Source organism: Coregonus clupeaformis, unplaced genomic scaffold (genome assembly GCF_020615455.1).
Source record: "Coregonus clupeaformis isolate EN_2021a unplaced genomic scaffold, ASM2061545v1 scaf0081, whole genome shotgun sequence".
In the NCBI taxonomy this organism is placed as follows: Eukaryota; Metazoa; Chordata; class Actinopteri; order Salmoniformes; family Salmonidae; genus Coregonus; species Coregonus clupeaformis.
Genome location: NW_025533536.1, coordinates 495,523 through 522,535, shown reverse-complemented (window position 1 = coordinate 522,535; position 27,013 = coordinate 495,523). Strand labels below are relative to the sequence as shown.

Sequence of the window (27,013 nt, the reverse complement as noted above, 5' to 3'; positions counted from 1 at the left end):
ACTACCAAATATGGTAGTGAGAGGAAGCTCACTGGCGGGCAGGTGGGGGGGAAGATGGAACGAGATGGATTTTGGCCAACATTCTGCACATTTTCTAATCGATTAAACAGTTGATCTCAATACAGTTTTCTGTTCCCAAAACTATAATCTGTTATGAACAGAGTGGACTAAGTTTTGTAGACTTTACCCTTTGCAAAAGTTGTTAAAAAATCGGGCTGTTTAGAAGGAGTGTAAAGGCGAATTGAGTTATTACACACGCGCACTTCACAGAGTAGGCGTTCCCTAACGGAAATATGCAGATGTACACTAGAACGCGCCAATGGGATATCGCTAGCGCATGCTTGGCTCTGCCCCCACCTCCTTGCTTGTTCTGCCCACTATAACTCATTTGTTCCCATTGGAAACAACAAGCTGTGGTCTATCTTGGTTTAGTTATAAAAATCTTTGATGTGGCGATGTGTATGTTGTCTACTAATATCATGGGTAGGATAGACTCTAACAATGGGAATTCCAAACCACCCGTTGTATAAAACCATGATAAGATAATTCATCAGATTTGATAATAGTTGGGTGTTTGCTTACGTATCTAATTCTGAATAATAAACTGCCTTTTATAAGGCTTTTCACAAGACTGACAATGCATAAGCTTTGGGGGAGAGAGAGAGAGAGAGAGAGAGAGAGAGAGAGAGAGAGAGAGAGAGAGAGAGAGAGAGAGAGAGAATAGCATTACTTCTCTTTCTTGCTTTCAGAAAGCATTTTCTCTGAACAATGAGTGTTAGGCTATTGTTTATTTCACACTATGTTGAGGTAAAAATCTGACTATAATGCTTGTATGAATGTCAACCCCAGCACATGTTCATGTCATCATCACCAATCAACTGCATTACAGTTAAAAAAACGACTTTGACTACCACCACCGATTTCTGTATGCTAGCTATGCTAACCAGCTTATACGAACGGGAGTTAGCATTTAGCAGTCACGTCTTCTAAACCTGAAAAGGGACTTCTAAATGTTATGCAGCGAAAACAGCCAAATGCGGTATATCCAAATCTGACTTTAGTAACCACATTGTGGCCCTGTTACAATACAATCACGACAGATTTGACCAATATTCATTTTGTTAGATCAGATTTGTTAAATGTGCGCCAATCTGGTCAACGGAACGGTCTGTGTTCCATTGACTCCTTTACTGCATTCATGGTTGGGCGGTTTTGAGGTTTCTGCATCATGATGCATTTACATGACACTACAAAATGATATGGCTCTGATCAGATCAGTTACTCTGATTCACCCAGGAGTTGGACTTGATTGTCTTGTACAGTCACATGTACTGTATGGGGGGTGGGAGGTTACTGTGACAAAGACAGAACAGAAGATCATGGCTCCTGGAGCCAACACCCATATCTATGTGTATGAGTCACGCACTGTGGAACAATATGGGAGGACAATGACATCCATGAAAGCAACGGCCTTATGGAGGGGAGAGGAGGGGGGGAGGAATGGGAGGGGAGAGGGGAGGGATAGGAGGGGAGAGGGGAGGGATAGGAGGGGAGGGGAGGGGGTCTTTTTTGTCTTAAGATGTTGGCAAAGTGGCCAAAGTAGCTGATTTGTGTCAAAAGTTGCATTTGAATGGAATGGTGGAATTGATGGTGTCACAAATTATAAAAGATAACAAAAAATTGTATACGAGCAACTTAATCCAGACCTGTTTAAACATTTTAAAGTTTGAATGACGTTTCTAGCTTAAACGGAGTGAGAGGAGTAGCGTTCCAAATAATAATCGCAGGTTGTAAATGAGAACTTGTTCTCAACTGGCTTACCTGGTTAAATAAAGGTGAAATAAAATATTTATAATAACTATAAGTCAGATGTATGTTGCAGATTTAAAGTGGGGACTCTTGCTTCGCAAGCCACATTAATTACTTTTTTTGCCATGTAGCAGTAGAGCTAACTACTGGAATTACACTACTTCTTTTCCAAAAATAAAATAATATGGGTGAAATAGGCAATCATTTCCTTTATTTTTAGGCATCAGACCTGCCTAATTCTCACTTGAAACCAGTTGTTTGTGTGTAATAGGCTAAATTACACAACTTGCAATTTGTAGTGTATGACATTTCAGATTTACAGATTCTTTTTCGAAGTAATTTGGATGTAGCTAACTACTTTTTCAAAGTAACTTTAGTTAAGTAAACTATATTTTTCTTAGGGGTAGCTTAAATTCTTTGTGTGAAGTAATTGGTAGCTTGTAAACTCTTTTCAGAGTAGCTTTCCCCAACACTGGTTATCAATAGCATCATAGACTTGCTGTGACGATAGAATGGTGTTAACTATCAAAGTCCAACTAAGGCCGGGATTCAATCCGATCACGCTTTGTCGGCTATGCTCCTTTTAAAAGGCAATGTCCACGCACTTGCCAAGACCACATTCATGGTAAAACGCTGCATATGTCAGCTCAATCAAAAATGACCTTTTAAAAAAAATGTCAAGCGCGCTTTAATGTGGATCTACTGCTGATCGGATTGAATCCCGGTGTAAATCAAACTAAGAAATCAGGTCAGGTTAGATTAAAATGAGCCAAAAGGAAACACACACCACATAATAATCTAAATCACTTTATTAATTTAAGTTAGGTACAGACACTAAACAATGGAACCACATTTGCTCCACTAAAGAGCAGTCTTTAAGAAAAAAAATACAAAAAGAGGCTTATGTCGTACTGTTAACTAAGAGGTAGAGAATTAAGGTTCATCGCTGGAGGAATGTAGTTGTAATAAAATACATACAACTCTGCAGTCGTGTTCTTCCCTAAAATAGATCAAATATCCAAACAAATATCAAATACAGTGGAGACTAGGGTTGCAAAATTACAGTAACTTTCCTAAAATTCCCAGAAATCCTGGTTGGAGGATTCAGGATTTCCTGCCCCCCCCCCACATCTTGATTCCTGGAATCTTTTAACCAGGATTTCTGGAGAGAAAAAAAATCTGGGAATTTTAGGAAAGTTACCAGAAATGTTCAATCCTAGTGAAAAGTCATTTCCATGGAGGGAATTGTGGGTAATGTAGTACTGTACTCACAAACAGCTCAACCAACGTTTACATTTTCACTGTCACTGGACGCAAGTAGTGGAGGACGATGGAGAGAGGGAGACTACTGGATGTCTGAACTAAGATGTGAAAACAGACAGTGGTGTTTCTAGATCAGCTAGCTACAGTTTCTCCGCTCACAGATCATTCACTGATAGATAAAGGGCTGGTCATTGGTTGGATTGGAAGTATGTCTTATGATGGAGAAAATGATAAAGTAATCACTATATATTCCAATCAATCAATCCTCATATCAGAGTACAGCAGGGTATTGATCCTGCAGGCTGATTGATCCCATCACTCAGACTTCAACCAGAGGAACTGAGGTTGCAAAATTCCAGTACCTTTCCGCAGGTTGAAGTTTGTCATGAATCTTGCCCTGGAGGCAGAACTGAGCCAATTTCGCTAGATGTGGCAAGTTAGCGTATTTTGTCATTAATCTTGTTCTGGAGGCAGATCTGCAGAGTGGTCACTATCTGGCACAGCCACAAAATCTGATTTTAACCCTAACCATAAAACCAAAAAGCAAATTTTTATTTTCATGAATGTTTACAATATAGCCAATATTGACTTTGCAGCTGGCCCATCTAGCGGAAATTGCTCAGTTCTGCCTCAAGGACAAGACACATCCCAATAAACGTCAACTTGCCTAGATGGGCCAGCTGCAAAGTCAAAATGTGCTATATTGTAAACATTCACGAAAACAAAAATGTGCTTTTTGGTCTAATTTAAGGTTAGGCATTAGGGTTATCAGTATGGTTAAGGTTAGAAATCTGATTTTATGACTTTGTGGCTGATTCATGACATAGAAACCTGTGATTCCAGGAATCTTCCAACCAGGGTTTCTGGAAAACCTGGGAATTTTGCAAAATTACTGGAATTTGGCAACCCTAACTTGAACTCAGACGGGAGGATACATACAACTGACTTGGCTGACTTCCATATCCCTTATATTTACATTACATCTGGACGTTCTGAAATGTGTCACCCAATTGGATAAGCCTCAGGTAGGCCAGCCAATATTCTAACTGATTTTCTGTACCACTATTCTAACAGGAGGGAAATAGAGCATTCAGCTGGAAAGCCAAATATAAATATTCTCTAAAAAAAGCATTACATGATCTACAATTCAGTGATTTGCTGTTTGGATTTTCCATGGTGACAAAAAAAAGTCAATACAAAACGGAATGTTGTAAACTTAGGATAACGTTACGAGGAACAGTTTGAAATAAATGGAATATCTTCAAATGATCTGCGGAATTAAAATACATCAGGCAAGCTAAGATCGCTACAGTATGATTGGATAACCATTAGGGGCATCATCATGTTGTGATTGGTTAGACTGAACCTCAGGGGTTGCCGGGTAGTGTAATTCTGGAAATGCCATGTTGAACCGTAGTTTCGACACAGAGACTTGGCCATGTAGAGAAAGTCAATTATTACAGTGCATGTCTACAAATTTTTAAAAAACTAAAAGTGACAAGATTTTACTGTACAGTAACATACTGTATATTTCCACAAAGACACTAAATAAAAAGCTGGTGACTACATTATGTAAATAGTTAATTATTGAATACCTTTTTTTTTTCTCCATATGATTTCAAAAAAACTATTGACACAGTATATAGATGGTTGGTTTCTTTAAAACAAACCTTAGAAAGAAAACAAATTCATAAAGAAAGAAATCCTTTGTGTAGAACACAGCTGTCATCGTCCCAGAGGAACAATATGGTCAGCATTTGTATCTGCCTAATGCAAGTGCACCAGTCTAGATTCAGTCTTTTAGTTTTCTTCATCCATGCACCCTGTGGTCATGTGCCCTCCCGGTGCCGACAGCGCCCCCTAGATGTCCTCCTTGGCCTCGTTGTTGTTCATCAGCTCCTTCCTCTGGGCTAGGAAGGGGTACATGCACTTATCAGCACCCAGGAACCGGTACATACACACGATGGCCTCGAAGGGCAGGATGCTGCAGAGAGGAGAGAGAGAGAGAACAAAAAGGTCAGGGGTCAGAGTTTAGATCCGCACAGCTCATTCCCAACACGCTGTAGAAAGGAGAGACGTGAGTTCATTCACAGAAAGGAGGACTGACCTTTTCATGATGTTGACCATGTATACGATGCGTGGCGTGCAGATCATAGCCTGATCGGTGAGAATGGCCCTCATAGACTGTGTCACACAGAACTCTGGCTTCAGGGGAGGCAGGAAGGGCTCAATCTCTTTCCTGTAGAGACAGGAAGTGACATAACAGTTAGAGACAAACCCGAACAAGGGCAGATCAGAATACACACTCACACGGGGGAAAAGATATCCAGGGTGCTATTCGGTGGCGCGCAACGTACAGCGTTTAGGTTGTAAACAACAGACAATCGTGTCTGATCATTTCTTTCCATAGAAGCTCCTGGAATGGGGGGGCATTGAAACTGAAGAGGGGAGCCGCATCCAGGGTGCACCTGTTAGCGGAGGGAGGGTATTCCTTGTGAAAGTGGAGCTCTGTGAAGCTCTCATTGTTTAGCTGAAACACTGACATTAGCATACAGTCCAGGCACTAGTCAATGCAGTAGAACAGTACGCCACTAACCTAAAGGGCAGTTCTCTCGCTGTAGAGGACAGTCCCATTACGCAACGGGGTGGACGTTGAATAAAAATGCTGCACTGTTAGTTGTAGATTCCCTGGTGCATTTGATTTAAATTATTAACCTAAGTATATTTGAATAGCAATTTAACGCTAACGGATCATGTCGGGATTGATTGGTTGGTGGACGGATTGGAAATATAATGGATCATGATTGATTTGATTGAAAACGTCAATGGATCATGGTCTGATTGATTGATTGATGATGTCTCACCTTATCCTGCAGCCTTTGAACATGCCTGTATCCACCAGGTAGGGACACACCAGCGTCATCTTAATGCCGTCCTTATCAGAAGCCTTGATCTCGTGGCTCAGCGACTCGTGGAAGCCGATGGCCCCAAACTTACTGGCGCAGTAATCCTATAGGGGTCATGAGAGAAAAGAGGGTGTCCCTGTTAAATCCTGTGTAGCGACCATACTGGAGTAATGACACAACCATAGAATTACACTGAATAGAATGGGCGTCACCATTTTAGGTCAATGACGCCATAATTGGTGGACTGGCAGCCATTCTGAGTGTCCATATGGGTTTACTAGTCAAATTGCCAAGGTCAGAGGTTTCAAGCATGTTCTCATTCCATCTCTATGGACACACCAGGTACCCCCTTTTAAAACCCTGCAGCAACAGCTTGGATTCCATTGGTGGTGCAAGTGGATGTCTGGCTAGGTTCTTCCCATTTGGCACAAACTGGTTGAATTAACGTTGTTTCCATGTCATTTCAACCAACCCCCCCCAAAAAAAATCTACGACGACGTTGAATCAACGTGGAAAACTGATTGGCTTTGAAAGAAAAGTAATCGACGTAAGGGCATTTCATCTTTTTTTTTTCTCACCAAACTTTAACCTAAATCCAATAACATGGTGAAATGTTTTGTTGATTTCACGTTGAATTCACGTTAGTTGACAACTCAACCAAATGCTAATCAAAACTAGACGTTGAACTGACGTCTGTGGCCAATGGGTTATAGCACCACAGGTGACTCTGGTTTTAACACAGTGTGTGTTTATACTCCTACACCTGGCTGCAGTAATGACAGAACAGGTATCCTTGTTAAAAAGCTGAACATTATCACCGCCTCCCTCGCAGGCTGGGTTCTACTTCCTGTTAGCTACACGGATATGTCCCAAATGGCACCCTAGTCCCTATATAGGGCACTACTTTTGACCAGAGACCTATTGGACTCCCTATGGGCCCTAGTCAAAAGTAGTGCACTATATAAGAAATAGAATGCCATTTGAGACACACCACAAAAACCCTCCCTGCGGGCGCTGGGCTGGAAAGGTTTGATGTGGTTCACCCAGGAATTAATCTTCAAAAAGCAGCTTGGGCCAACACAGATGCATGTGGAGAAACACAGAGAGGATAAAGGAGATGTGACTGGAGAAACACAGAGAGGATAAAGGAGATGTGACTGGAGAAACACAGAGAGGATAAAGGACATGTGACTGGAGAAACACAGAGAGGATAAAAGACATGTGACTGGAGAAACACAGAGAGGATAAAGTAGATGTGACTGGAGAAACACAGAGAGGATAAAGGACATGTGACTGGAGAAACACAGAGAGGATAAAGGACATGTGACTGGAGAAACACAGAGAGGATAAAGGACATGTGACTGGAGAAACACAGAGAGGATAAAGGACATGTGACTGGAGAAACACAGAGAGGATAAAGGACATGTGACTGGAGAAACACAGAGAGGATAAAGGACATGTGACTGGAGAAACACAGAGAGGATAAAAGACATGTGACTGGAGAAACACAGAGAGGATAAAGGAGATGTGACTGGAGAAACACAGAGAGGATAAAGGACATGTGACTGGAGAAACACAGAGAGGATAAAGGACATGTGACTGGAGAAACACAGAGAGGATAAAGGAGATGTGACTGGAGAAACACAGAGAGGATAAAAGACATGTGACTGGAGAAACACAGAGAGGATAAAGGACATGTGACTGTGCCCACGTGACAAGCCTGCCAGACTATGGTTCCTAAATGAATACTCCCTCCTGCCCCAAAATCACATTCAAGACATTTACAGGAAGTATAATAGGTTAGCAAGAACCTGGACTGTGTTATCAGTCCATTTGAAGAAAGACTTAATCGTTAAGGATGAGCGCACACAAAAGCTACACGCACAGCCATAAAAACAAAAGGCAATGGGGTAGGGTGCCTAAAGACATCCTGAAAATGACATCACTCTGGAATGGAGAGACGGGGGGGTCTGTGTTCTAGAATATTAAATAACTTCTCTGGAACCCACAACAGAGAGTGACAGCCACTCTTCCTATTGTCCCCAGGACAAATGACCACATAAAATCCTTTTAACACTGACTCAGATAACACACAAAAAGAAACGGTGAGGGGGCTGGACGAATGAAGACCCCCCCCCCAAAAAAAGAAAACAAAATCACCTCCATTTCCAGTGAATTGACGTGAATACTGAGAGAGCTGCGATGGTTTCACAAAGAGCCTGATGAAGATGTCTCTCTCCCGCGGAGACCTGTCAGCCTGTTCGTGACCCAGAGCCTAGGGCCCGATGAGGGGCCGGCCCAGACCCCCGCAGCTACAGACAGAGGGCCCCGTAACAGGCCCCCCAACCTCATCTGTTCCTTTATTTTCCGGAGTTGGGGGGGAATGCTACAAGAAAAGCAAATCTCCCTGTGAGTGAGTGTGTGTGTGAGTGTCAGTGTGAGCGTTTGCGCACGTAAGTGAATCTTCCCGCAAAACTGTGCTAGCCAGGATACGGAGAGTCTCTAAAAGTGCGTGTGTGTGTTTTCCACCCAGGCCCCTGGGTTGTGTAGACTAGAGCAATACTGTAGATGGTACTAAATAGTGCCACTAACCGCAGAGAGAGAGAGAGAAGTAACTCACCTCCACGCCAGCTGTGCTGAATAGCCCCAGAGAGCTGGCAACCGTCACAATGTGGCCGTGGTTCAGCTCCAACATCTTGGGAAGGAATGCCTTGGTGGTCTGCAGCGAGGAGAGGGGAGGAGGGGGGGAGGAGAGGGGAGGAAGGGAAGAGGGGAAGGTTAGTTTACTGGTGCAGTTTGTCTCTGCCAAAGCCCTTTGATCCTCACCCTCTTTCCGTTTCTCTCTCTCTCCCTCTTCTCCATGGTGATGCAGAGAAAGAGTGGGACTTTTTTTTAAAAATGTACTTTCATAACCGACGTTAGTGGAGGTGTAACTTTTGTGAGTTTGGGTATTAACGGCTTCCCTGTGAATTGAATGTAGAAAGATAAACAGATATTCAACGACAAGAAGAGGAAAACAGGAGAGAAAGAGATCACACACACACACACACACACACACAGAGAGATGAGAGATCACACACACACACACACACACACACACACACACAGAGAGAGAAGAGAGAGACACACGAGAAGAGAGATGGTTTACTGTACGAGTCTGTTCTTTTCCCACACAGATCCAGTGCCCAACGCTGTGCCCAGCTCTAAAGATTCGCTGACAGAACCAATCACAGGCCCCCGTTCACTCACCAAGGACCACAATGCAATTCAACCTCTGTCCACCCACTGCGCTGCCCAAGCAGCGGTCCGGGGAAACAATACTCAGAGCGATAGGGGAGCGAGACTAGACTATGCCACGTGGGGGTCTCAGTGGGTACACCAGCTAATTCAACGACAGTCAGTGAGGTGCTGAGAATAATAATAATAATAATAATAATAATAATAATAATAATAATATGCCATTTAGCAGACGCTTTTATCCAAAGCGACTTACAGTCATGCGTGCATATTTTTGTGTGTATTGGTGGTCCCGGGGATCGAACCCACTACCTTGGCGTTACAAGAGCCGTGCTCTACCAGCTGAGCTACAGAGGACCACAGAAGGGGAGTAGGATGAAGTTGCCCCCTAGACGCTGATCTCAGGTCAGTTTCGATACTTCCCTCTAATGTCTAAGGTTAGGATTTAAGGATTAAACTGATCCTAGATCTGTGCCTTAGTGGAACTTCTATCTGGAGCAGTGAGAAACTTAACACTAGAGGAGACTGAGTCCCATATAGCACCCTATTCTTTTAATAGCCCAATGGGCCCTGATCAAAAGTAGTGCACTATATAGGGAGTAGGGTGCCATTTGGGATGAAGCCTAAAAGGACTAACACTTGATGGAGATTGAAGACTAACACCGTCGGAGGGAGATTGATAGTGCAGCGAGAGATTGAAGAAGGGTTTCAGAAAGGCTTGAGTGATATCCATTTCTCACCCACCCTGTCGGCTGGTCGACTTTGGAGTTGGCATGTTTCACACTGTTGGTCAATCAGCAGGCATGATAACACACACGTGACAACAGCACCGATAGGTCTAGGGTTAGGACCATCAAATTCAAATCCAATATGGTTTAACGGCATGAACGACAAGGTCAGTGTTGTGATACGCAACCATTAAACCAGTGATACGCAACCATTAAACCAGTGATACGCAACCATTAAACCAGTGATACGCAACCATTAAACCAGTGATACACAACCATTAAACCAGTGATACACAACCATTAAACCAGTGATACACAACCATTAAACCAGTGATACACAACCATTAAACCAGTGATACACAACCACTAAACCAGTGATACACAACCATTAAACCAGTGATACACAACCATTAAGAAAAACAACAGCAACAAGAAGAGTAGCTGTGGTAGAACCATCATCACCATTTCCTCAGCAGTGTTCTAACATTCAGCAGGCCTTTTGGTGCCACAGGGATGGCCTAAAGCTGGGTTCTTCAATTCCGGTCCTGGAGGGCCGAAACACCTCTGTTTTTCATCCTCTCCTTCTAATCAGGGGCTAATTCAGACCTGGGACACCAGGTGAGTGCAATTAACTACCAGGTAGAAATAAAAAAACAGAAGTGTTTCGGCCCTCCAGGACCGGAATTGAAGAACCCTGGCCTAAAGGCTTCCGCATGCCTCAGTTTGGCTGGCGCCTAGCTGAACTAGGCTTGGTGAACCGAACGAGTGTGCTCGCATACTCCCTTAAAAAAGACCTTCACTTGAAAAATAAGGGGGGGAAAAAAAGCGTCAATAGTACTGTTTGTCCATCTTGAGATGCCGTAGCCAGTATACACTTCCTCAACATAGTCAGAATTAACATAAGAGAACTTAAGAACTCTTGTCATTTATTTTGACGTTTTGCGGAGATCTTAAAATCGTGAAATTTGACATTTAACTAAGATGTTTGGTGCAGTATTTCCAAAAAAATTGAATAAAAAGGAGTTGTCTATCGTTGAATGACAACAAACAAACACGTGATTGAAGAATCCCTACTGTTGACCAATGACCTGCGTGGGACGTAGACTTTGGCTTTAGTTTTTTACAAAAACGTCACAAAATGCCCAAACTGTTCCGGATGGGAAGCATGTAGGTGCTAACTTCATTTAGACCCGAGGTGTCGGCTACAAGGTCCTAACGGTGCTAACTTCATTTAGACCCGAGGTGTCTGTGTCGAGGGGGAACAGCTATCTGGCCCCACATCTCCTCATTACCATCTCTAGAAGTACTGGTGATAGAACTGACAGAAATACTATTATATTGTGCTTTTAACACATGCTAAAAAAAAGAGAATAAATTACAGTATAATATTGATTGTTGATCATTCAACGTTTCAATTGCACCTATCCCCATTACCCTCAAATACAATTAGAATCACTAAGAACGACGACTTTGTTGGTTGAGTATTTTCCATGTTGCAGCATTTGGTGCCCACAGCCTGGAAAGAGGTACAAGAAGCCAAGAGAAACGCAGACAGTTCTAGATGACGTCACTGAGTTCTAAAGACACAGACAGTTCTAGATGACGTCACTGAGTTCTAAAGACACAGACAGTTCTAGATGACGTCACTGAGTTCTAAAGACACAGACAGTTCTAGATGACGTCACTGAGTTCTAAAGACACAGACAGTTCTAGATGACGTCACTGAGTTCTAAAGACACAGACAGTTCTAGATGACGTCACTGAGTTCTAAAGACACAGACAGTTCTAGATGACGTCACTGAGTTCTAAAGACACAGACAGTTCTAGATGACGTCACTGAGTTCTAAACATGCCCTGATGGAATGCAGTTCAGAGAGAGAAGGAGAGTAAGAGAGAGAGAGAAAGACAGAGCAGCAGAGAGATCCAGTGAGTGATTGAGTGAGTAATTGAGTAAGTGAGTGAGTGGTACCAGGCGTTCAGCTATGAGGAGGAACCACACCTCGTTAAAAACGTGCTTCTGAGAGAGCAGACCGGTCAGACACAGAGTGCATCCCAAATGGCACCCTATATACTGCACTACCCTTTGGTCTAAAGTAGTGCACTACATAGGGAATAGGGTGCCATTTGGGACGTATCCATACATTTATGGTACCGTGATCTCTGTGTATCTGTCTGATAACCAGACTGGTGTAGATATCTCTTCTGTCTGATAACCAGACTGGTGTAGATATCTCTTCTGTCTGATAACCAGACTGGTGTAGATATCTCTTGTCTGATAACCAGACTGGTGTAGATATCTCTTCTGTCTGATAACCAGACTGGTGTAGATATCTCTTCTGTCTGATAACCAGACTGGTGTAGATATCTCTTGTCTGATAACCAGACTGGTGTAGATATCTCTTGTCTGATAACCAGACTGGTGTAGATATCTCTTGTCTGATAACCAGACTGGTGTAGATATCTCTTCTGTCTGATAACCAGACTGGTGTAGATATATCTTCTGTCTGTTTGTTATGTGAGTAGCTAGAGGCATCATTAATCACTTCCAGCCATCTTTCTTTATGGACTATAGATGGGGGAAGCGATGTTTAAAGAACTGGCAGACAGAGGTAATGTAGGAGGGTCTGTTTTGTTCTGCTGTTGCTGTTAAAGCACATTCTACGGCCAGGTAGGTTACTGGAAGAAGATCTGATGCAGGCAGAGCCAACCAGCTGCACTTTTCCAGGGCATTAAAATCTGAAATTGCTGCAATATTCAGATCATTGAGTGATGGTACCTTGGGTGAGCGGAGGGGAGGGGAGGGGAGGAGTGGACTAAAGGAATATCAGGACTGGGCAAGGAGCATAGACAAGTTTCTCTGTGCCAAGATGGCGGTGGGTGGGTGGGTGGGTGGGATCGTGAGTAGGGCTATACGTGCAAATGGAGCATTACCGGAGATATACCTATACCTGGTACAGCCAACTCACTCAACCCAGAACCCACTTCCACTCCGCACCGTTACATACAGGGGGAAGGGAGGGTCGTTTTGATTTGGTCCAGCAGAACAATGACTGGGCCTGCCTGTCATCAGGACAGGAAAATAAGACATGACTGGGCCTGCCTGTCATCTCGTTAGGTTAAATGGGCAGGATGGAAATGGTCCTGGCCCTACATATAGCAGGCAAACAGTGACCCCTCCGCTCTCCACCCAAACCCCCAGCCCTCCCATGATGCCCTGCTTCTCATGCGTGTCGGCCGCGACCTCCATCGACCTCTGACACGAAACGTGTGAAAGCGACCAGGGGCTCATGTCTTACATCAGAGCGGTCTGTAATTGGGCCTCAACGCTCTCAGTTCCGCTTAATTACCCCCCCCCCCAACAGAGCCACTCGGCCTCCCGGGCCCCTTTGGGGGGTTGTCCTGCCCGCTGCCTGCCTCTAATTGCTGCGTACCCCTAAGACAATCTCACCCACACAAAGCTGCTCGCGGCTGGGGTGTCAGAGCGTATTAGTGCCAGCCCCTGACCAACAGGAATATGAACACATACTGTTGTTAGAGAAGGTCCAGATGGTCATTTAATTAGAAGGACCCCAACACTGACGGGAGGCCGGAGACGGAGAGAGAACCACAATGTCCTTGGTCAAAACACCCACAAGGACATTTGTTTTGATTGCTGTATTGATTGAGGCTTGAGGGAGTGGAGGGTTTGTGTAGTCATAGCGACAGAAGTGGATTCTTGAGGAGGTTGCTAGGAGAGGACTCAGTCATGTGTGTCTATAGTGTGGGATCATAGGGATGTGCATTATTAAAAAGGTTCATCCAAAAGGGAATCATCCTTCATTTGCTTCAGTATGAAATCATTTATGCATAGAAAACTCACAAAACCCCTAGTAGTGAACTCAATAATCCGTGATATTCGCAATTCTCTTTCCCAAAAACCTCAAGGCAACTTCCCTTCCAGCCCCCCTGAATAGAGCAACAGTACTCTTCCCTTCCATCACACACCCCCCTGAATAGAGCAACAGTACTCTTCCCTTCCATCACACACCCCCCTGAATAGAGCAACAGTACTCTTCCCTTCCAGCACACCCCCCCCTGAATAGAGCAACAGTACTCTTCCCTTCCATCACACACCCCCCTGAATAGGGCAACAGTACTCTTCCCTTCCAGCACCCCCTGAATAGAGCAACAGTACTCTTCCCTTCCATCACACACCCCCCTGAATAGAGCAACAGTACTCTTCCCTTCCATCACCCCCTGAATAGAGCAACAGTACTCTTCCCTTCCAGCACACACCCCCCTGAATAGGGCAACAGTACTCTTCCCTTCCAGCACACACCCCCCTGAATAGAGCAACAGTACTCTTCCCTTCCAGCACACACCCCCCTGAATAGGGCAACAGTACTCTTCCCTTCCAGCACCCCCCTGAATAGAGCAACAGTACTCTTCCCTTCCAGCACCCCCCCTGAATAGGGCAACAGTACTCTTCCCTTCCATCACCCCCCAACAGTGGTCAGACTTTTCCCAGACTCATTAAACAGAATAGAAACTCTTCCATGTGAGCTGCAGCAGCGACACTAGCACACAGACAGACACTCCTCGAACCCTAATCGCTAACTCCCTCCATCCACATCCAGCCAGCCCAGCCTACAGGTGCACTGAGCCCAGGGAGGGCACATATAAAACCAGTCAAGTACGACCCTTCTGCCTGGCTGCCTCCTTTCTCTGGGCCGGGCAGGAATGCGGGGGGGGGGGACTTGGCTCCTGTCGCTTGGCATCACGTCAAGCCCATGATCCACAGACAAGAAACCAATTGTCACATAAGTGGTTCAGACAGCAGCTGACCATTACCCTCTCATCTAATCTAGCCTGCAGGAAGTGACGGGACAGCCTTCCTTCTTTTCCTATCCCACTCCCTTTTGTTTCCCGCCACACCACTCTCCTGGGATCCACGCCACTCTCCTGGGAGCCACGCCACTCTCCAGGGAGCCACGCCACTCTCCAGGGAGCCACGCCACTCTCCAGGGAGCCACGCCACTCTCCAGGGAGCCACGCCACTCTCCAGGGAGCCACGCCACTCTCCAGGGAGCCACGCCACTCTCCTGGGATCCACGCCACTCTCCAGGGATCCACGCCACTCTCCTGGGAGCCACGCCACTCTCCTGGGATCCACGCCACTCTCCAGGGAGCCACGCCACTCTCCAGGGATCCACGCAACTCTCCAGGGAGATAGGAAAGGAACACTGCATCACTCACACACACACCTGTAGAATACCCTGATCAAGATCGTGATAAGGGACTTATCTATAGTTATTTCCACTACTTAAACCTAATTCACAAGAGGAATGAATCAAGCCTGAAACCTCTACCTTCTCTCTGTACTCTAGCCAGAACGATCCATATCCATCTACTCTCATTTTCTTAACACTACCAGGCCAGCTGTTGAGTTATCAGGCATCATCAAGTCAATTAAAAAGTAACCCCCCCAGGTCCCCACCCCTCCACCTCCCTTTAAAAAAAACGCCAGGGATCTGAGTCAGTGCCGGCTGATCCGTGACCGAATGGTCAGAGCTGGACCCGGTGACTCCCATCCTGGGCCGGGCACTCTGAATAAGGCCTTGGGGATCAGGTGCCACCAGGGGCCACCAGGGGCCACCAGGGACCCATGGAGGAGAGCACTGTGTTTTAACAGTCTGGCAGGACTCATGCTTAAATAACCACCCACTTCCTGCTCACGTCTCCATCGGAGCTCCATTCCCACAACACACTCAGGCAAACCCTCCCACTCAGACACTCTCCTTCTCCCATCTGGACTTTTCTTTCCCCTTAGTCTCCCTCCAGTTTCCACACAACTTTGGAGCGTTTTAGATGGAGTCAGTGCAGTGAACCACCTGCCAGGTGGCGTTGGATCAGACAGGGGGGAGGAAGAGAAGAGAAGAGGGGGGAGGAGACGGGAGGCTGGTGCTGGTTGAGTGGAAGACTTCAAACTTCACTCTTAAGGGCCAGACTTAAGCGTCATTCAGAGTGCAAAGATGCAGAGATGTGATAGCTATGTCACAAGGGGAGGCCAGACTACGTTATTTCGGGGCAGCACTTTATCTGATAATCATCCGCAACTGTTACCCTGGGTGGGCAAAGCTACTGCCAGCCTGCAGGATATTAGTTGATGTAATAATAATCTAATGCTAGACAAGCTGTGGAAAGAAAATATGCAGAATGGAGGCTATTTTCCTCCTCAGGAAAAACATTAGAACAGACAACAGGCTGTTTATGACCAAGCAGAGAGATGACAGGCTTGAGAAAGCAGCAGAGCTGGGAAGGACTCGAGCAGCAATCTCCCACAATCCCTCAACAACAAGAACTGAACCACTCTCTCCCCTGATTTGAATCTGTTCTTTTTGACAAAACACCGGAAGAAATAAAAACACCACTTTGAGTTTAAAGTTTTAAAAGCGCCAAACTAGTTTTAACGTCCTACTCAACTATATATGACTAGCCCGAAATCACATTAATGGCTAGTTGTTGCGTATTGGTATGGATGACTACTATATACCTGTAGCCTACCAACCCAACACATAGGAAAGCTGCAGCCTACCAACCCAACACATAGGAAAGCTGCAGCCTACCAACCCAACACATAGGAAAGCTGCAGCCTACCAACCCAACACATAGGAAAGCTGCAGCCTACCAACCCAACACATAGGAAAGCTGCAGCCTACCAACCCAACAACATAGGAAAGCTGCAGCCTACCAACCCAACACATAGGAAAGCTGCAGCCTACCGACCCAACACATAGGAAAGCTGCAGCCTACCAACCCAACAACATAGGAAAGCTGCAGCCTACCAACCCAACACATGGGAAAGCTGCAGCCTACCAACCCAACAACATAGGAAAGCTGCAGCCTACCAACCCAACACATGGGAAAGCTGCAGCCTACCAACCCAACACATAGGAAAGCTGCAGCCTACCAACCCAACAACATAGGAAAGCTGCAGCCTACCAACCCAACAACATAGGAAAGCTGCAGCCTACCAACCCAACAACATAGGAAAGCTGCAGCCTACCAACCCAACAACATAGGAAAGCTGCAGCCTACCAACCCAACACATAGGACAGCTTTGTGTGATCGCTCCCTCCATGCAGGTGTTCTACAGCAGCAGCAGCTTGCATGCGTTTGTGTAAGAGAAGAGAGGACGGTCACGTCCCAAATGGAACCATATTCCCTACTGTTGATCAGAGCCCTGTGGTACACTATATAGAGAGTAGGGTGCCATTTGGGACTCGGTCAGACAGGTCCAAGTTCTATTCATCCGGCTGGCATCTTTAATGAACCACAGCCTCCATTCTGACATGCTGGTTTGTCCATATTCATTAGGCCCTGCTTTCATCACACACCACACACACACACACACACACACACACACACACACACCTCAAAGAACAAGAGAAAACAGAAGCAGGAGAAGCCCTAATGAGAATACAGACCACTACACCGCTGGATCCAAATGGCGCCCTATTCCCTATATAGTGCACTATTTCTTACTGGGTGCAATTTTTATAGGGAATATGGTGCAATTTGAGACATAACCTAACAGTAACAGAGCTGAGGAGGAGTGGGGCTGGGGAGAGGGAATCTATAACCTGTCTCCTACGTGGAGGAGTGGAGCTGGGTAGAGGGAATCTATAACCTGTCTCCTACATGGAGGAGTGGAGCTGGGGAGAGGGAATCTATAACCTGTCTCCTACATGGAGGAGTGGAGCTGGGGAGAGGGAATCTATAACCTGTCTCCTACATGGAGGAGTGGAGCTGGGGAGAGGGAATCTATAACCTGTCTCCTACATGGAGGAGTGGAGCTGGGGAGAGGGAATCTATAACCTGTCTCCTACATGGAGGAGTGGAGCTGGGGAGAGGGAATCTATAACCTGTCTCCTACATGGAGGAGTGGAGCTGGGGAGAGGGAATCTATAACCTGTCTCCTACATGGAGGAGTGGAGCTGGGGAGAGAGAATCTATAACCTGTCTCCTACGTGGAGGAGTGGAGCTGGGGAGAGGGAATCTATAACCTGTCTCCTACATGGAGGAGTGGAGCTGGGGAGAGGGAATATATAACCTGTCTCCTACATGGAGGAGTGGAGCTGGGGAGAGGGAATCTATAACCTGTCTCCTACGTGGAGGAGTGGAGCTGGGGAGAGGGAATCTATAACCTGTCTCCTACATGGAGGAGTGGGGCTGGGGAGAGGGAATCTATAACCTGTCTCCTACATGGAGGAGTGGAGCTGGGGAGAGGGAATCTATATCCTGTCTCCTACATGGAGGAGTGGGGCTGGGGAGAGGGAATCTATAACCTGTCTCCTACATGGAGGAGTGGAGCTGGGGAGAGGGAATCTATAACCTGTCTCCTACATGGAGGAGTGGAGCTGGGGGAGAGGGAATCTATAACCTGTCTCCCTACGTGGAGGAGTGGAGCTGGGGAGAGGGAATCTATAACCTGTCTCCTACATGGAGGAGTGGGGCTGGGGAGAGGGAATCTATAACCTGTCTCCTACATGGAGGAGTGGAGCTGGGGAGAGGGAATCTATATCCTGTCTCCTACATGGAGGAGTGGGGCTGGGGAGAGGGAATCTATAACCTGTCTCCTACATGGAGGAGTGGAGCTGGGGAGAGGGAATCTATAACCTGTCTCCTACATGGAGGAGTGGAGCTGGGGAGAGGGAATCTATAACCTGTCTCCTACGTGGAGGAGTGGAGCTGGGGAGAGGGAATCTATAACCTGTCTCCTACATGGAGGAGTGGAGCTGGGGAGAGGGAATCTATAACCTGTATCCTACATGGAGGAGTGGAGCTGGGGAGAGGGAATCTATAACCTGTCTCCTACGTGGAGGAGTGGAGCTGGGGAGAGGGAATCTATAACCTGTCTCCTACATGGAGGAGTGGAGCTGGGGAGAGGGAATCTATAACCTGTCTCCTACGTGGAGGAGTGGAGCTGGGGAGAGGGAATCTATAACCTGTCTCCCTACATGGAGGAGTGGAGCTGGGGAGAGGGGAATCTATAACCTGTCTCCTACATGGAGGAGTGGAGCTGGGGAGCGGGAATCTATAACCTGTCTCCTACGTGGAGGAGTGGAGCTGGGGAGAGGGAATCTATAACCTGTCTCCTACATGGAGGAGTGGAGCTGGGGAGAGGGAATCTATAACCTGTCTCCTACGTGGAGGAGTGGAGCTGGGGAGAGGGAATCTATAACCTGTCTCCTACGTGGAGGAGTGGAGCTGGGGAGAGGGAATCTATAACCTGTCTCCTACGTGGAGGAGTGGAGCTGGGGAGAGGGAATCTATAACCTGTCTCCTACATGGAGGAGTGGAGCTGGGGAGAGGGAATCTATAACCTGTCTCCTACGTGGAGGAGTGGAGCTGGGGAGAGGGAATCTATAACCTGTCTCCTACATGGAGGAGTGGAGCTGGGGAGAGGGAATCTATAACCTGTCTCCTAAGTGGAGGAGTGGAGCTGGGGAGAGGGAATCTATAACCTGTCTCCTACATGGAGGAGTGGAGCTGGGGAGAGGGAATCTATAACCAGTCTCCTACATGGCACATTGGACAGACAAGAGACTGTTCATGCTCAATTTATAGAATCACATCCTATGGTGTCATGGAGAATGAAACAGACAGTGTCTCTCCACTCAAAGCCCTGTGGCATCAGAGAGCAGTAAACAAACACCCACTCCGATCAGTCAACGCATCCTTCATCACCACCACATCAAACAAACACCCACTCCGATCAGTCAACGCATCCTTCATCACCACCACATCAAACAAACACCCACTCCGATCAGTCAACGCATCCTTCATCACCACCACATCAAACAAACAAACACCCACTCCGATCAGTCAACGCATCCTTCATCACCACCACATGAAACAAACACCCACTCCGATCAGTCAACGCATCCTTCATCACCACCACATCAAACAAACAAACACCCACTCCGATCAGTCAACGCATCCTTCATCACCACCACATGAAACAAACAAACACCCACTCCGATCAGTCAACGCATCCTTCATCACCACCACATGAAACAAACAAACACCCACTCCGATCAGTCAACGCATCCTTCATCACCACCACATGAAACAAACAAACAAATATGTCTGATTGTGATTGTAACGCAACGTAGCTAAGCTGTGCTATAAAAAGCCTCCTGGTTCTTCAGAGTGAGTTGGCTCTCTGCAGGTTTCTGACCCCCCCCCCCCCACCCCCCACATCACAACTGCCTCACCACAGGGGTGGTCATCTCCTCAACATGAGCTTAATTAGAGGGGGGGGGGGTCATGGGGCCTAATACAAACAAGCGACCCCCCTCACATCCCCACCCCACAGACAGGATGTGCCCTTTCAATGGGCTTTTAATTAACCACTCTGGCCAAGCAGTTTGTGTGTGTTTGCACCACAGGAGCCGTCGCTCAGGCCAAGTTGTTTAGACGGTGCAGATAGTTTGCCTGCGAACCTTTTCTAAAATATCCCCATCATCATCATCATCATCATCCTCGCCACTACAACTAGGACAGAGATGTGCACATTCTCCGTCCTCGCCGAGGCACATCTAGTCTTGAAGATAAATATTCATGTTGGCAGGGCGAGGAAGAGGGAAAACAAATGTAAAAGTTCCTGCGTCCTACATGGTACCCTATTCCCTACCTAGTGCACTACCTTTGACTAGGGCCCATAGAGCTCTGGTCTAAAGTAGTGCACTATGTAGGGTATAGGGTATCATTTGAGACACAACCGCTCTTTTTCTGCCTGCCAAACAGCTGCCTTCAGTTGTAACATCAAACCAAACCCAGCCCACCACTCTCTCTCTCTCTCTCTCTCTCTCTGAGGCTGGGAGAGGAGAGCTGTCTGCGCAGACTGAAGATAGAGGAACTATTTATGGTTATCATTTACTTTCCACACATAGGAAGACCAGACATGCACCCCTAAATTAACAAGCACCCCTAAATTAACAAGCACCCCTAAATTAACAAGCACCCCTAAATTAACAAGCACCCCTAAATTAACAAGCACCCCTAAATTAACAAGCACCCCTAAATTAACAAGCACCCCTAAATTAACAAGCACACCTAAATTAACCAGAGTTTGGCACACACATTATGAAGAGGCATTCATATAAAGCTGGCAGAGCAGTAAACATCAGGATAAAGTGGTCATCACTGATCATGGACAGAGACCAGGTTAGGTGTAGGTGTGGGTGCAGAGGTGTGGGTGTGGGTGTAGGGTGTGGGTGTAGGTGTGGGTGTGGGTGTGGGTGTGTGATGGAGATGAGCTTAGGGGAGAGCTTCTAAAGAACAGATGATGTCACTTTGTTATTACAGACTGGAGTAGATTTAGTAGTAAATACTTTAGATGAATAAATGGATGTTTAAACTATGCGGGTCCTTATACTCGACAAACATGGCCAAGTTATTTCAATGAATCATACAGCGATCAGGTGAATTACCTCTTACCACCCACTGGTGACAAACGGACTTTAAACACCCTCATAAAATGTTAACGTTTGTTGATCAAGTCTACTTTTGGTGGGCGCACTAAAGAGTGAACCTGAGGTCTAGGCTGTGGCAGGAGTACGCTTACAGGGACAGGGGACAGGGAAAGGGGACAGGGGACAGGGGACTGGGAACAGGGGACAGGGGACAGGGAAAGGGGACAGGGGACAGGGGACAGGGAAAGGGGACAGGGAAAGGGGACAGGGGACAGGGGACTGGGAACAGGGGACAGGGGACAGGGGACAGGGGACAGGGGACTGGGGACTGGGGACTGGGGACTGGGGACAGGGGACAGGGGACTGGGAAAGGGGACAGGGGACAGGGGACAGGGGACTGGGACAGGGGATAGGGGACAGGGGACAGGGGACAGGGGACAGGGGACAGGGAACAGGGGACAGGGGACAGGGGACAGGGGACAGGGGACTGGGGACTGGGAAATGGGACAGGGAACAGGGGACAGGGGACAGGGGACTGGGAACAGGGACAGGGGACAGGGGACAGGGGACAGGGGACTGTACATACTGAATGTGGAATATGTGTAAATTCCATGTCTGTACATTCTGCTTGCATATTCTGTTCATTATGAACAGCACCATTTCAACAGGTCAAATTCATGGTTCATGTAAATGTACTTGGGGAATAAAGGTGATTCAGATCAGAGTAGGTATTGGGGACAGGGATGACAGTACAGTAGGTATTGGGGACAGGGATGACAGTACAGTATGTATTGGGGACAGGGATGACAGTACAGTATGTATTGGGGACAGGGATGACAGTACAGTAGGTATGGGGACAGGGATGACAGTACAGTAGGTATTGGGGACAGGGATGACAGTCCAGTAGGTATGGGGACAGGGATGACAGTACAGTAGGTATGGGGACAGGGATGACAGTCCAGTAGGTATGGGGACAGGGATGACAGTACAGTAGGTATGGGGACAGGGATGACAGTATAGTAGGTATGTGGAACAGGGATGACAGTATAGTAGGTATGGGGACAGGGATGACAGTACAGTAGGTATTGGGGACAGGGATGACAGTATAGTAGGTATGGGGACAGGGATGACAGTACAGTAGGTATGGGGACAGGGATGACAGTCCAGTAGGTATGGGGACAGGGATGACACTACAGTAGGTATGGGGGACAGGAGACAGGGATGACAGTCCAGTAGGTATGGGGACAGGGATGACAGTACAGTAGGTATGGGAGACAGGGATGACAGTACAGTAGGTATTGGGGACAGGGATGACAGTACAGTAGGTATTGGGGACAGGGATGACAGTACAGTAGGTATTGGGGACAGGGATGACAGTATAGTAGGTATGGGGACAGGGATGACAGTACAGTAGGTATTGGGGACAGGGATGACAGTATAGTAGGTATGGGGACAGGGATGACAGTACAGTAGGTATGGGGACAGGGATGACAGTATAGTAGGTATGGGGGACAGGGATGACAGTACAGTAGGTATGGGGGACAGGGATGACAGTACAGTAGGTATGGGGACAGGGATGACAGTATAGTAGGTATTGGGGACAGGGATGACAGTACAGTAGGTATTGGAGACAGGGATGACAGTATAGTAGGTATGGGGGACAGGGATGACAGTATAGTAGGTATGGGGACAGGGATGACAGTACAGTAGGTGTGGGGGACAGGGATGACAGTACAGTAGGTATGGGGACAGGGATGACAGTACAGTAGGTATGGGGACAGGGATGACAGTATAGTAGGTATGGGGGACAGGGATGACAGTACAGTAGGTATGGGGACAGGGATGACAGTATAGTAGGTATTGGGGACAGGGATGACAGTACAGTAGGTATGGGGGACAGGGATGACAGTATAGTAGGTATGGGGGACAGGGATGACAGTATAGTAGGTATGGGGGACAGGGATGACAGTACAGTAGGTATGGGGACAGGGATGACAGTACAGTAGGTATGGGGGACAGGGATGACAGTACAGTAGGTATGGGGACAGGGATGACAGTATAGTAGGTATTGGGGACAGGGATGACAGTACAGTAGGTATGGGGGACAGGAGACAGGGATGACAGTATAGTAGGTATTGGGGACAGGGATGACAGTACAGTAGGTATGGGGGACAGGAGACAGGGATGACAGTATAGTAGGTATTGGGGACAGGGATGACAGTATAGTAGGTATGGGGGACAGGGATGACAGTACAGTAGGTATTGGGGACAGGGATGACAGTACAGTAGGTATGGGGGACAGGGATGACAGTACAGCAGGTATGGGGACAGGGATGACAGTACAGTAGGTATGGGGGACAGGGATGACAGTACAGTAGGTATGGGGACAGGGATGACAGTACAGTAGGTATGGGGACAGGGATGACAGTACAGTAGGTGTGGGGGACAGGGATGACAGTACAGTAGGTATGGGGACAGGGATGACAGTACAGTAGGTGTGGGGGACAGGGATGACAGTACAGTAGGTATGGGGGACAGGGATGACAGTACAGTAGGTATGGGGACAGGGATGACAGTACAGTAGGTATGGGGACAGGGATGACAGTACAACAGGTATGGGGACAGGGATGACAGTACAGTAGGTAAGGGGACAGGGATGACAGTACAGTAGGTATGGGGACAGGGATGACAGTACAGTAGGTGTGGGGGACAGGGATGACATTACAGTAGGTATGGGGGACAGGGATGACAGTACAGTAGGTATGGGGACAGGGATGACAGTACAGTAGGTGTGGGGGACAGGGATGACAGTACAGTAGGTATGGGGACAGGGATGACAGTACAGTAGGTGTGGGGGACAGGGATGACAGTAAAGTAGGTATGGGGGACAGGGATGACAGTCCAGTAGGTATGGGGACAGGGATGACAGTACAGTAGGTATGGGGGACAGGGATGACAGTACAGTAGGTATTGGGGACAGGGATGACAGTACAACAGGTATGGGGACAGGGATGACAGTACAGTAGGTGTCGGGAACAGGAGACAGGGATGACAGTACAGTAGGTGTGGAGGACTCACCCAGAAGTGTGCGTGGCAGTTGACCAGCATGGTGCGTTCGATCAGCTCGTCAGGACACTCCAGGAGATGGTGACCGGAGACCACGCCGGCGTTGTTTATCAACATGTCCACGTTGCCCACCTCCCGACGCACCTTCTCCGCCGTGGAGTACACACTCTCCCGCTTGCCCACGTCACACACATACGTGTACACCTGCGGCTGGAAGGGAAGAACCTCTTCTGGTCCTCCAACTGCTCCTGGAGAGAGGGAGGGGAGAGGGAGAGTGAGAATGGACCACACCACAGCATGGGAGCAGAGCAGCTCTGGAGTGCAGACAGACAGTCAAAGCAGTTGAAATCAGAGCAAAGTAATAAAACATTTCAAATCAAGCCATCGAAAAATAACTTTAAGGCTAAAATATGACCCTATACATTTTCTCCCCTTAGGCAATGTCAGGATACCCGTGTAGCCCATTGGGGATGTGTGAAACTTACTCAGCCTGAAGTGTCCCCACATGCGCCAGTGACTAGCTAACTTTTCGCGTGGCGCCGACTGGTAAGGCGCTTCAGGAGGGCGGTAACGTGCTAGCAAGGCGGCGGTGTTGGGTTCGAGCGTGCTTCTGTCTGAGCCGAATCAGGAGGAAGTGGTACTCGCTAAGCAAGCACCGTGACGTCCTTTACACTAGTACCGCATAGACCCACACAGAGAGAGAGAGAGAGATAGGTGGTCCTCTGTAGCTCAATTGGTAGAGCATGGTGCTTGTAATGCCAGGGTGGTGGGTTCGATCCCCGGGACCACCCATATGTAAAAATGTATGCATACATGACTGTAAGTCGCTTTGGATAAAAGCGTCTGCTAAATGGCATATTATTATTATTATTATTAGATAACGATGGACTTTAGCAGGGAGCTGTTGGACCTTAGAGCCAGAGCAGGCTACTGATCCAAGTTAAGTTCTCCGCAGCAATGTGCTATTATAAAGTCGACAGTAAATAGTTGGCTTAAAAACATTCATGTTTAAACAAGATACAATCTTGTAAGTACAGTGTTGCGATCAATAGAATAAACAATGTCATCTAGGGTGACCCTGACCAGACACGATTTTATCAAGCTGACGAGCTCTATACAGTAGCCTACAGGAGAAAAATCAGCGCTGCAAGGATCGGATGACAGATATTTTCAGGCAACGAACTCACCATCTTTGGACATCGGGGTTTCACTGTCCAGCTCCCGGTAGATTTCCCGTACCAACTCCGCCGTCTCCTCGTTGCTTTTGCTGTTGATGTCCCACAGCACCAATACTGCCCGTCTCCGAGCGAACTCCTTAGCGAACAGCCGCCCCAGACCGCTACCAGCCCCGGTGATAACACACACCTGTCCCGCTACACTCTTCTCCTTCGGCCGCACCACCCATTTCGACCCGGCGGTAACAAAAGCCCAGAGCACTTTCAAGATGACCACGAAGAACTCTGCAAGAATGACCATAGCATTCATCATCTTGAATTCGATGGCAATGAGCAAGATAATTAAATTAAAAACGGAGATACAATTGTATAGAATGCGCACGCACAGTTTTTCTTTAGCCTAGGGTGGTTTGAATGACAAGTCAGTTATAGCAGCCAAAGTTGTGATAAATAGGCCATCTACCGATCTGACTTGTACACGAATTAAACTAATATTGCCAGTGTTGTTTATGAAACAAACAGTCTGAATACTGTCAATTCAAAACGCCCTAAATAGAATAGAGGTCTATTAGACTTATTTTTCTTCAATAAATTATCCCAAGACTGAAAGAGAAAGCGGACAATAATTGAATCAATGAACGCAAACCTAAAAAAAAAAAAAAAAAATGTTGGCTAGTTGCTTTTCTAAAGTTCCTTCTCGACCGCGCAGAGTCCCAGTTTTCACAAGTCTGCAAAGATTCAGTGAGGACGGAGTTGCGAATAGACACACTGTCACTGTGTTGCGTCCTTCCCTCTGTTGCACTGACAGCGCTTCACCCGTCTCATGACACAACAGCGGCTGAAGCGCTTTTTAACCAGTCTGCCCGTCAATGGACCCCTATACGACCGGGGGCCGGCGCGCCTGACACAAATACAACGCGTCAGAAAGCGTCAGATCATCAGGGAGATTAAAGAAAAAGGCGCGTAGTGGAAACTGGAGGTGGTTAGCGCTCTTGTGCCACCTGTGGGAAATGTTGCATAAGTGTTGTCAGATGAATGAAAGTAGAGGGAAAACGTTGTAGCAAAATTTGTTGTTCAACAATGACCCATTGTTTTATACATTTTTTCATTTAGTTTTAGTTTTTAAAAAATAAAATAAAATAACATTCAGACTTTTTAAAGATTACCTAACTGTAAATGTGGCACATGTACAATAGCTTGTATCACCTGATGAAGATTGTATTGATTTTGATGCCAGTTTGATTTAAAGTTATGAAACTCTATAATTAAATTCAAATTTCATCGAAAATCTTGTAAAACCAGTTATAATTCTATTCAATAAGTATATATTTCTGGTAAATGAATATTGTTTAAACATTTTTTTAAATAAA

At 46.8% G+C, this 27,013-nt stretch overlaps 1 protein-coding gene across 1 annotated transcript; it reads right to left on the bottom strand.

Moving 5' to 3' along the window:
* Window positions 1–4,713: 4,713 nt before the first annotated feature.
* On the bottom strand, window positions 4,714–26,503 carry LOC121555311 (retinol dehydrogenase 10-A-like). Its single transcript, XM_041869139.2, has 6 exons — window positions 25,656–26,503; window positions 24,481–24,716; window positions 8,599–8,697; window positions 5,937–6,082; window positions 5,180–5,311; window positions 4,714–5,056 (listed from the first exon to the last, which is right to left on the bottom strand). Exons 1-6 carry the CDS (start codon window positions 25,954–25,956, stop codon window positions 4,933–4,935), a joined length of 1,038 nt encoding a protein of 345 aa, XP_041725073.1. The 5' UTR covers window positions 25,957–26,503; the 3' UTR covers window positions 4,714–4,932.
* Between the last annotated feature and the right edge of the window lie 510 nt (window positions 26,504–27,013).

What these genes read in the sequence shown, in the direction of transcription:
- LOC121555311 (XM_041869139.2), bottom strand. Translation starts at nt 25,956, where the DNA reads ATGATGAATGCTATGGTCATTCTTGCAGAGTTCTTCGTGGTCATCTTG. An exon ending in AACCCCGATGTCCAAAGATG is followed by an intron (nt 24,717 to 25,655) that starts GTGAGTTCGTTG and finishes CCCTCTCTCCAG; the next exon opens with GAGCAGTTGGAGGACCAGAA. An exon ending in TCAGCACAGCTGGCGTGGAG is followed by an intron (nt 6,083 to 8,598) that starts GTGAGTTACTTC and finishes TGACCCCTATAG; the next exon opens with GATTACTGCGCCAGTAAGTT.